This window comes from Arachis ipaensis, chromosome B09 (assembly GCF_000816755.2).
Source record: "Arachis ipaensis cultivar K30076 chromosome B09, Araip1.1, whole genome shotgun sequence".
In the NCBI taxonomy this organism is placed as follows: Eukaryota; Viridiplantae; Streptophyta; class Magnoliopsida; order Fabales; family Fabaceae; genus Arachis; species Arachis ipaensis.
Genome location: NC_029793.2, coordinates 34,662,579 through 34,674,792, shown reverse-complemented (window position 1 = coordinate 34,674,792; position 12,214 = coordinate 34,662,579). Strand labels below are relative to the sequence as shown.

The window sequence follows — 12,214 nt, the reverse complement described above, 5'->3', positions numbered from 1 at the left end:
GCTTTTCATAAACTAAGCTTTTCCTCCACTTTATCTATTATCGACTTCAAAGTCTTTACTAGTCTTAAATTAACTCCTAAAGAGATTCTAAAATATTTGACTAAAAGAGTAGCCTCGCTCCTTACATCTTAGCAAGCTGCACATACTTTAAATTCACTACTTCGCATAAATAATCGATATCAAACTAATTTTATCAAAATTAATGCTAAATTCCGACATCATTTCAAAATATCATAACAGTCTCTTATAATTTTTGATGATATCTTCATCAGGTAGATATAATAATAAAATTGTGTCATTTACAAATTTAGAAGGTGACAACTCAATATTATTCCTCCCAATTAATAGAGGCGATATAAGGTCATTCCTTACTGTTTTTTCATCATTCTATGAAACACGTCAACAACAAAAACAAATAAAAATGATGATAATAGAACTTCTTGTCTCATACCCATTTCCATGTTGAACCGTCTAGTTGCCGAAGTCTTTTGGTTCTATTATACTGGAAAAATGGGTCCGGCCCATTTAGATGAGTCCAATTTTTGCAACAAGAGTGACGGGGATTGCAAAAATCTTCTCTCTCTCCTCCTTTTTCCACTGGACCCTGAGAAAGTGTTTAAACTGTAAACCCTTGCTCCACCTCCTCTTCTTTTTCTTCTTCGTTGTTATTTGCAGGTTTTTGCTTAAAATGAATTCGCTGGGTATTAGACTTGCGAAGCATCTTCGTATCACTTCTCTAAGCTCGTCCTCCCATGGTGCGTGTTACACTTACCATTTTCCCCATTCTTTTATTATTATTATTATTATTATTATTATTATTATTATTATTATTATTATTATTTCATTTTAGGTGTGTAACCTCTTTGAATAGGCGTCTGTTGTTCTCGTAACTAGAACACACTTACTCGTTTTATGTCGTAACCTTATTTTGAAGTCACTGTATGATTACTAAGGTAGACTCGTGAACTAACAATTAAAGCCAAATGTTTTCTTATTGGCCAATGGATGAACTAAAATGATTTCTCATGCTTCTTTTTGTTAATTAGACTTATATTTTTTTAATTAATCCCTGGTTTTGATTTTCTAAGACTTATTTAGATTGCACTTTCACTAAATATGTTTGAGCTGATCTTCTTTGTTCAAAGGAGAATTTCGACGGCATGCGCTGGGGAAACTGGCTTGCTGCGTGAGATTATGTTTAACGGTGATTTTTATTCATTTTATTTTCAGCATTTGGAATGACGACGACGGGAACGCAGTGGTACTCAACATTGTTAACTGAAAGTGACAATGATGAGGGCTTAAATGATAGGGTTAATGATGATCGAAAGAACGAAGAACTGGATGATGAATTTGATGATTTTCTTGGTAGCAAGCCTGATCTAGAACTGCAGGGTGTGGATCCAAAGCGGGGTTGGGGATTTCGAGGAGTGCACAAGGTATCTGATGGTAGTCATTGTTTAATTGTTTATGATTTTTATTTGTTACTGTAGACATTGCTAGAGATGGAACATTGGTTTGGTATCTGCAGAAAACCTAATCCACAGATATAATATACTTGATGCCTTTGAAATGCTATGATTGCATTAAAGTTTTCATTCTGCACAATACAAGGTTTTAAGAATGGAATTAATTTTTAAGTATTATTAAAGCTGGTAAGGTTTAAGCACGAGAAATTTGAATTGATTCTGAATATAATTGTGCTGAAGCCAATTGAAGAGAGTTCTTCACTAAATGGAGGTCGAGTCTTTGAAGCCAAAGAAAATTACCAGAGTTTAGAATAGTTTCATTTTATTTATTTATTTATTTTTTATTTATGTTATTCTTCCTGAGCTTAAAATGACATTATGACAATCAGTGATATGTTTTCATGTTGCACTTTGTATACAAATATTTTATCACAAGAATGATTTGAATTAGGCAATAATATGTGGAAAAGTTGGCCAAGTCCCTGTACAAAAGATGTTGAGGAATGGGAAGAACATAACGATCTTTACGGTTGGGACTGGGGGAATGTTTGACCAGAGAATCATGAGAGAAGTGGATATGCCAAGACCTGCTCAATGGCATCGCATTGCTGTGCATAATGACTTCCTTGGGGCCTATGCAGTACAACAACTTTTTAAAAAGTAAGCATCAAGTATGCATAAAAGAGGATGCTTGAATTTTGGTGTAAATGTTTCTGGCTGATGTTTGAAGCATCATTGTAGCTCTTCAGTTTATGTTGAGGGTGACATTGAGACTAGAGTTTATAATGATAGCATCACTGGTGAAGTCAAAAGCATTCCTGAGATATGCGTACGTCATGATGGTATGGCAACCTTTTTTTCTCCCCAACTGTTCTCCCATATGTACATTAATCTTTTTCTTTTCCTTTCCTTTTTTATGTTTTTAATTTTTTACTTAAAATGTTGCTGGTGATTAGATAAGAAAGACTGAAAGCTAGGTCCCCATAGGGCGCACCGGCTCTTTTTGGCATTCAGAAAGTACATACAGTGCTTACTCATATCTTAGATGATTTGTTTCATCATGAGTGAAAGCTAATTGCTTACTTACAGTTAATTTTCTCATTCTAGCAATCACGACTGTTGTATAAATTTAGCATTTTGGTTCCCTCATCATTTAATTAATTTATGGGTAAAAGAAAGCATTTTGCCATTCTTCTTGATATAGCACTCTAGTTCTGAGAACCTAAATATGTGTCCGTTGCATGAAAAAGCAGGTATGATCTCCTTTGTGAGCAATGCATTTTTCATGTTTACTTTTAGGGGTAATTCGACATGTTATGAGTATGGACCATATCAGATTTAAAGGATTCTGAGCTCCTATCTAAATAGAGAAATTTCAATGTTATTGTTGCTTGTGTTCATGTTCATTTTTATTAATTCTTTACCTCTATTTTATCTCCTCAGGGAAACTTCGCCTCATAAAGGGTGGAGAGAGCATTAATTCAAATTCATTGGATGAATTGCGTAAGTCCTTCTAACTATAGTTGAATATTCCTCTGTACTTTTGTCATTGATTTGCATTTCTTTGGTCTGACGCCATAATCAATTCATGCTGGCAGGAGAAGGGTTGTTTTAGTAGAAACCTGGAAAGATGAAAGGTGAAAATGTTATTCGTGGAATGGAAGCACGTGCTTTGTAAGAATCACATGTTTGTAGTGAATAGCAGCATTTTTAATGAACAATATAAAGAATACTTTGCTTCGTTTCTTTATTATATATATCTTTCAGCTTTCTGGATTTCAGTTTCCCATATTCTTTTAATATATGGGAAAGTGCAGAAGAACATTTTTCCCCCCGATAACAAATCATGTGAACATGGATATGAATGATACTAATCAATTAACACTTAACGTGTACACTTGTATAGTTGTATAATTAGAATCTATTATATTTTTACCCTTGAAAGTTCATCTGTGAATGTTTGATTTAGTCTATAAAAGCTTTATTTCGTGTTATATGTCATTCATATCCGGATAATTAGATTGGGGGACTAATTTTAAGAGTGAGTAGGCAATTTAGTTCTTAAAAAGATGTATGATATGATGTCATTTACATCTTTCATTGTCTAACGTGATGTCATATTTTGACTTTCATTAATTTGTTTGATGTTACAAGCTAATGCAATGTTATATTTGATTTCCCAAGGATCGTTTGATTTTAAAATTCTTTTAAGGAGTAAATAGACGGTAGGAAAATACTGTTGTCGAAATTACACATTCACTCATTTTCAGAAAATGGCCTATATAAAGGCTAACTTATAATCATGCACTAGTTGGTGTTTAACTGAGTAAATCCCTTGAGATTGTCAAAATATCATGGTGGAGCAAAAGTCTAATTTGTCCCGGATCTGAGTTAATGGTATTTTTTAGTTTGATAGGCCAAAGTTTAATTCGTCGTGTATCTTAATTTTATTTAAAGGTTTGTTGTTAGTTAATGGATTGTTTCATGCATAAGATAGGTTCAAATTTTCAATTCTTATTTAAGCAAACTAGTAAGCTAATTGATAAATTAACCTTAATTGGTTAAGCGCCAATTTGAATAAAAAATTTAATTAAATTTTTTTGAAGAAAGGAGCTTAAAACATAAGTTTTTATATTAAAAGTAGTTTATAAATAAGTTATTTTGTATTTAATTTTTTTAATCACAAAAATACTTAGGAATATAGACGGGACTAAATTCAAAGCATTGTATCTGAGATACATGTATAAATGTATAGAATTCTCTGTACCTTAGATAAGTACATTAAAAAAAAAATACATATATAAGTAGTTTGTTGGTTCAACCATTCATCACACTAAATCCATTTCAATTCCATCAACTCTTTCTCTTTTTGTTTCTCAAAAAAAAAAAAATGTCAGTAATCAGTATTTTTTGTAGTAATTTATCCCAATGAGATTATTAGAAACGATGAAGATGGAGTGATATTTGAGTGTAATTTATTTCTGATACTGCGTACTTATCGTCTTGATTCTCTAGATACGCTTAAAATTGTTATGTTAAGTAACATGGGGTCAATTGGTTCAAAGAAAATTGGTAGAGTCACATATAGATTTCTATTAATACTGCCTGGTGGAGGTTTCATTAACAACACGTTTTGGATTGAAGTCGATAATAACATCAGTATAATATTTAATGTACATGCTAGGCTAATGCCGCAACATCTTATAGAGTGGTATGCTAAGGTTCGTGACGCAGGAGATGATTTTGGGTCATCTTCTTTAATACTCGAAGTAGTCCTGGTATTGGCAAGGCCGATTCACTTCGCTGATCCTCGAGATAGTGTTGACATAGACTTGAGTGAGTCTGATTCGGATCATGTGGCCGAAAGCAGGTTGTCCAATGAGAGTTATTCCTCTGGGGAGTATGTGCTGGAGACTCCAACTTGTGGGGGTGTTCGGTTTCTGTAAGACTTAGAATTTTTGGAAAATCTTATTATGAGTCAATTTCAATTTATTTATTCATTAAAGACTTTAATTTTAGAAATTACTTTAATAAAAGAAATTAAATCAAGTTTAGATAAACTGAATTTGAATTAAATTAGAATTTATATCTAATTTTATAATAATTAGATAATTAACCCTAACCCTAACACAAAACCACACCCAGGGAGTGCCCGAGGGAGTAGAAAAGAGGGAGGAGTTGTGCCGCCACCGCAGTTCATCATGCCCAACCGTGTCCAGCTCATCGTCGTGCCGCCTTGCTACCAAGTCGCTGTCGTCATTGCCAACGATGGAGGAAAGAGAGACGAACGCGAGGAGAGAGAGGGAAGATGTTCGCGTTGTCATCGTCGTGCTGGAGGTTCACCGTCGTCGTACTAGACTCGTCGTCATCGTTGAGCCGTGTCGTCGTCGCCGTTCTGAGCTACTCCATCATCGCCAAATCACCGTCACTGACTGTGGAGAGTCGTTGAAGCTCCTCTGCCTCAATTGCTGCCGTCAAAGCCGTTCCTGGCTGGCACTGCTGCTGGAGGTTGCCTCTGCTTTTGGTTTAAGCACCTTGCCGGAGCTTTGTTGTCGTTCAGCTCGCCGAAAGTCATCATCGGAGCTGCCGCCGCTCAGTTCTATCCCTTGCTCATAATTACAATAAGTATATTTTGTTCTGGAACCCTTGAAAATTAGTAGTCTGCTATGTTCGGTTTGATATTATGAGGTTTTGGTAACGCAGGGTCGAGTTCTGGTTGTTACATGTTGTGATTAGAGTTGTTGTGGTTGTTGCGTAAGTGGTTTGGAGTTGTGGTTGTGGCTGCCGCGGTTGCGGGCCGAGAGGAAAAGAGTTTGTCGCGTAGTTGAGTCACGATCGAGGGAGGGATGCTTTCATTAAACTCATTTTATTCTCAAGAATTGTTATAAATCGATATTGATGCAAATAATATATTTTTGGTGATTATGTGAGTCTTATGGATTGATCTGAGTTGTCTTGAATGAATGTAATTGCATGCTTGATTGGTTTATTGATTGAATGAAGATGTTTAGTTGGGTTTTGTACTTGGTTTAAGGTTGTTATGATGATGATTAGATTGTGGCTGTTTCTGATTATTGAGTTAGCGTTGTGGTAGTAAATGAAAGATTGATTTGAAAATTTGATTCGTATGTTTTATTGAGGAATGATTTGAGATTTGGAAAATGATTGATTTTGGAAATGATTCGACATTGGAATTGGTTTTATTTTGAAAAACGATTTGAGATTTGGGAATGGTTGGGTTTTGAACCCGTTGAAAAAGGTTAAAAAATGGTTTGGTTGGGATCCTTGAAGGATGGCAATAGTCTGATTTTTAGAGAAGATGCTGCCAAAATTTCTATAAAAATTGGAAACTTTGTTTACAGTGTTGTTTAAAAAGATTTGGTTTTAAGAATTATATTATTTGATTTTGATTTATTAAGAAAAGGATTACGTTTTGAGTTTGAATTATTAAGAAAAGAATTGTATTTCGAGTCTTATGAAAGAGAAATGAATTTTTGTGTGATTAACTTTGGTTTAAGGACTATGTTTTAAAGAGTTTTAAAGGAAATGAAACTAATAGAAGTGAATTGGATTTTTGAACTTAATTTGGTGAAAATGAAATCAATCTCGAGACTTTTGAGAAATTTCGTAAGTTGGTTAAAGAAAAGGTTTTGAGTCTTGAGAATGCTTGAGTGTTATTTTGAACTGTTAAACTTTTCGGTGAGTTTGTAAAATCCTGTAACTTTCGTATGGAGTCTGAGAACTATTTTGTAAATCTTTGAATATGCCAGGGGTGAATATGATAGATTAACTTGAGTAATTCCTCGATAAAGAATTTTGTTAAATGAAATACGATTAAAGAAAGTATGTGATATTAATTGATTGCCTGGTAAAGACGGTGGTGCTATCCCACTTGCTCAATGCGTAACCCAATATGCGGAGATGGTGGTTTATCCCATTTGCGGTGAGGATGGAAGTTTGATCCCGCTCACAAATTAATGAGAATGAGTAATTGAAAAATGACCGTGGATTATGAGCTCTGTAACGCATGAAATACATCGAATTCATTTCTGGATCTAGATGAACCTCAAATAAACTAATAAATGAATCGAAATTACTTAAGGAATAAAAAAATTAGTCAATACTTATCAGTAGCATCAGGTGAACTTCAATTAACATAAAAATGAACCGAAATTAGTTCAGTTTTAAACAAGCAGTCAAAAAGACTCAATCATCAACAAAAATAGATACAATTTATGTTTGGATTCAAATGAAGCTCAATTAAACTAAGAAATAAACCGAAATTACTTAAGGAATAAAAAATTTAGTCAATACTTTTCAGCAGCATCAAGTGAACCTCAATTAATTCACAAATGAACCGAAATTATTTAAATATGGCACCAAAGAAAGTCAAAACCAATAAAGATGTTAGCAAAATATTGGTGTTGTTGGTGATGACGATAACGAAAGAGACGAAGAACCTACATGCACGAATTTAAAAGAAGAAAAGGTGGAGGATGAGGAAGAAGAGGAAGAGGAATTTGGATTTTTGTTGAGTTTTGGGCCAACTTGGTTGGACTTGATTGCTAAAAACACTTGAATGTGTAGCTGAACTGCTCCGAAAAATCTTTCTAATAGACTTTTAAAAATCAAATTCTAACTTCCCACTGAAATCGGAGAAGATATGGGGGGTAACCATTTGAACGACTCTAGCCTCATCACCAAGTAAGCTATTATATAAAAGGGAGCAGGTCATTTTCCTAGGTATGATGTAATCAACCCTTAAACTCAAAATTTAATCTCATTGTAGACTTTTCTAAATTGAATGTCTGAGTCCTTTTGTAGGTAGATCCCACTATCTGGCCAGCCACTTGTATGCTTGTCAATTTGCTAGAGTTATCATCTCTTGCTTTATACAACAATTGTTTAGGTAAATCCTAAACGTTGGTGCTATGGATGAGGATCCTTAGCTCTGAAAAAAAAAGAGGGAGGATGACCATTAATAAACTCTTCTAAACACATGCAAAGAGATAAGGAAAAAACACCTTTATCTTCAATCATTAGAGATATAAGGAAAAAGTATACCCTGAAATCATTTCTCATAGAAACGGATTCATCATGAGTGAAATTTTAAAAACCACACCTATCAATCAAGCGACAACACAAAATCCAAAGAACAAGAAAAACTTCTCAAGAGGTCTTTGTTTATCTGAGAAATGAGAGACCTCGAGAAAACAGAACATCACCATTAAAAGAGACCAAAATGTGGATGCAGTCCTGGAAATACAAACCACAATTACCATCAATACGATATTTGGAAATTGCAATTGGGGCTGACCAATCGTTTGCTTTGCAACCAAAAAGGTCAAAACTAAAATAACTACCCAAAGAACCATCCTAGCAGATTTTCAAAAGTCGAATTCTAACTCTCCCAACGGATTGGAGGAGCTTTTTAGAAAAGTTATTTAAATAATTCTAACCTCATTACCAAATAAGTCATTATATAACGGGGAGCAAATCACTTCCCCAATTACCTTTTGAACAATTCTGACCTCATTATTTGGTGTCAGAATCCCTTTGCAAGTATTCCTACCGTCAGATCAACTACCTTGTTGACTTACCAAAGTTCTTAGCTCACGCTCCATATAACAACTATCCAAGTAAATCTTGAACATATAGATAAAATCCAAAAACATACGTTGAGATTCGTCAACCTATGTCAAATCGCTTACTCCTAATAACAACCTTATTTTTCAATTGCCAACAAAACCTATGTATTATATTAGTCTTTTATATGAAATATTGGGTAAAATATATAGTGCATACTATGATAGAGAAAAAAATAATAATAAACTTTAAAATAAGATTAAATACTGTTGAGTTTGGAAAACTTATATCTAATTAAAATAATGACCAAATATTATTAAAATATTAATTAAATTATTTACTTCCAATAGTTTGTTTGATATGTTTGTTCAAGTGTACAAGAAGAAAATAAAATTGTTCCTTGGCCCAAGTGATGAAACCCTAGCTTGGTTACTAAATATATTTAGCCTAATAATAATTGATCACTTCAAGTAGCTGAATATTAAAAGAGAAATAGGATCCAAAGAGGCCCATGTCACAAACCCACTAACCAATATTGAATTATCAAAAGAAGGAAACCAAAGGTTCTCAAAGCAAGCCACGGTTACCTATTACATGGTGGAATGGAATTCAAAATTCAAATTGATTAATTGCATGCGTAGGTAACCAAAACTCAAAATTAAATTGGGTTTAATATTGCATTAAAAGCTTTGTATCTTCTCTCTCCTCTCTCTTGCTTCAGTCACATCACTCATTCAAATAAGAAGAAAGAAGAAAAATAGTGGCTGAACAATTAAAAGGAAGAAAATCAAATTGGCCCAAAACCTTAGAAACCCATTCGGTGATCACAAAAAAGGGTTCAATTTGCAAAAGTCTTCATGTCTTGGTAATTGAAACTAGAAATTAAATTGAGTTTAATTTTCTTCAAAGCTTCCACCAAAAGCTTCACCGTTCTCTCTCTTCTCTCTCCTCTCTCTTGCCTTTCGGTCACATCTATCAGAGAAAGAAGAAGATATATGTTATTAGAAGAAAAAGTAGAGTAACAGAGAAACCTATGGAAGAAAGGCTATGAAGAAGGAAGATCTAAAGTAAGCCATGGCAAGATTTTTGCCGTTGAAGGAAAGATCTTTGAAGATGGCTTCAAGATCTTGATACCAAGAAAAGAAAGAATCTACCTCGGTCAGAGAAGAAGATCTCAGTTGCAAAAATTTATTTCCATTTTTGTTTATCAGAAAAGGAAGCTAGCCTCTGAAGCTACAGATAGGAAGAAGCAAAAATGGAAGGAAAGAAGCACTCCTGGGTTAGAGATTCATCAAGGGTTAGAGTTCTTTCTTGGAGGCAAAGTCAAGATCAGGGGCTCAGATTGAAGAAGCTTGATAAAAATGGTTGAGAGAGGTACATGCATGTTGGTTTTTGGTTTTTCCTCTCTCTTCTCTCTGTCCGAACCGCTGCTGTTTTTTGGTTGGAGAAGAAGTTGCTTGATTGAACCGGTTTCAACCTTGGAAACTTTCCCTTCTATATTAAGGGTGAATGGCCAAGGGTTGAAATCAAGGAGAGAAAGTGTAAAGCATATTGTTCTCATAGCTACCTAAGCTTCCTGAGTTCTTCTCCTTCAAAGATGTTCATTTTGTTTTCTTTTTCTTAGTATTGTCTGTCTGAGTCTCATGGTAAAAGGTAAACATGGTGAGGTTTGTAAGAAAAAGCCAGTGAGAGAACAAAGGCAATGAGCAATATTAGAGAAAAAGTCATAGATATCTCAGAGTTTCTTTGTACATCTGTATGTTGTGTTTTATGATCCTGTGAGATTTCCTTGCAAGTTGGGTTAGTACTTTGCGGTTGAAAGCTTGGTAGGAGTCCAAGTCAAGTTCAGATTTGGGGATAGAATCTGAATTTGTCCCAGATAGGATTGGGTAGATCTTAGGGAGGAATTGGTGTTTATAATCTAATGATTATAGTGAAATTCCGTCACTGTTCTGATAGAGACTGGATGTAGGCTGCATTACACTTAGCAGCTGAACCAGGATACATCTGGGTGTGATTCTCTCTTTCTCTTCTACTCCTATTCTATTTCTGTTGCGTTGGAGACAAAAATAAAAAATATCTCCTAACCTGTTACAAGACAAAAAGAAAATGTCTCTTGACTTGTTCTGAGACAAAAGCAGAAATTAATATTCAGCAAAACGGGGTTAAGATTCAACCCCCCTTCTCTTAGCCACTGATTACCATCAATTGGTATCAGAGCTTGGTCTCAAAGAGACCAAGCTTTGCAGCTTTGAGAAAAGATCCTGATGGCAGTCAACAGTGGTTCAAATATGGTGGCTTATACTCTGACAGAACAGCAGTCAAGCAACAGACCCCCATTCTTCAATGGGAAGAACTACAGTTATTGGAAAGAAAGAATGAAGATATTTGTTCAATCTGTAGATTACAAACTTTGGAAGATAATCCTGGAAAGTCCACAATTTCCAACCACTACAGGAGCTGATGATGTGGTTGCTCTCAAAGCTGAAGCTGATTGGAATGATGATGATAGAAAGAAAGTAGAGCTCAACGCTAAAGCGGTCAACTTGCTCAACTGTGCGGTCAGTGATAAACCACTATTTTATGGTTTATCTTGTGTTGAATTGAGTGGTTTTTATCTGATTCTTCCTACACTTATTCATGTGAATTGCATGATTTTACAATTCCTTCCCAATTTGGTTCTATGGTTGAAAAACTTGCTTTCTAAGCCTTTAAATTGTGTATTTTTAATTTCCCTTTATACCATTCGATGCCGTGATCCGTGCGTTAAGTGTTTTCAGGCTATATAGGGTAGGAATGACTTAGAGGATGGAGAGGAAGCTTGCATAAATGGAAGGAGCACAAGAATTAAAGGAGATAACTAGCGAGGAGCGACGCGTGCGCGTACTTGACGCGTGTGCGTGATTTGGAGATTTGCATAGCGACGCATGCGCGCACCTAACGCGTACGCGTGACACGTGAAGAAGATCATCGACGCGTACGCGTGACTGACGCGTACGCGTGACATGCGCCATATGCAGAAAACGCAAAAAATGCTGGGGGCGATTTTGGACTGAGTTTTGACCCAGTTTTCGGCCCAGAAACACAGAATAGAGCCAAGGGACTCAAGTCCATTCACACATTCTGAGTTTTGATTTTTAGTTTTGAATCTTGGAAGAAATTACTACCTCCTCCAGGGTTCTTCATAGTCATATACCTTTTTCTAGTTTTATGCTTTTGAGTTGGATATTGAAGAGTTATTACCTCCATTGAAGTTTTTGCTATAGTTTGTTCTCTATTCCCTTTTCCTTTTATTTTGCCAATTACTCTGATTAGAGCTACAGATGAATGTTTTCAATTTTGAGATCTATTAATGCACAAAACATCTTTTCCCATTTAATTCCATTGTTGATTTGCTTGCTTCCAATTAATTTGATTATTATGTCTTCTTTCTACTCCTTGAATATATATGTGGAATTGGCATCCATGTCAATGGAGTAGACTCCTAACTTGACTTGGGAGTGGATTAAAAGGAGACCCTTGAGTTGGAATACTCAAGCATTAATTGGTAATTGAAAGTTGTTTGCTGGCTCTCTAATTACTAACGCTAATCCTTCCCAGGGGAGAGTATTAGGACTTGTGAATAGAAGTTGGCTTAATACTTGACCTTCCCTTATTCG

General features: G+C 35.1%; 1 protein-coding gene across 2 annotated transcripts; it reads left to right on the top strand.

Annotated features, from left to right (window-relative positions):
- LOC107619451 (single-stranded DNA-binding protein, mitochondrial) lies at positions 553 to 3,413 on the top strand. Of its 2 annotated transcripts, XM_016321747.2 has the most exons (6): positions 555 to 755; positions 1,231 to 1,439; positions 1,921 to 2,129; positions 2,211 to 2,311; positions 2,913 to 2,972; positions 3,068 to 3,413. In XM_016321747.2, the coding sequence occupies exons 1-6, from the start codon at positions 689 to 691 to the stop codon at positions 3,082 to 3,084; spliced, it is 663 nt and encodes a 220-aa protein (XP_016177233.1). In that variant the 5' UTR covers positions 555 to 688; the 3' UTR covers positions 3,085 to 3,413. The 2 variants fall into 2 exon arrangements, with proteins under 2 accessions (XP_020966944.1, XP_016177233.1); XM_021111285.1 differs by lacking the exon at positions 2,913 to 2,972 and having other exon boundaries at positions 553 to 755.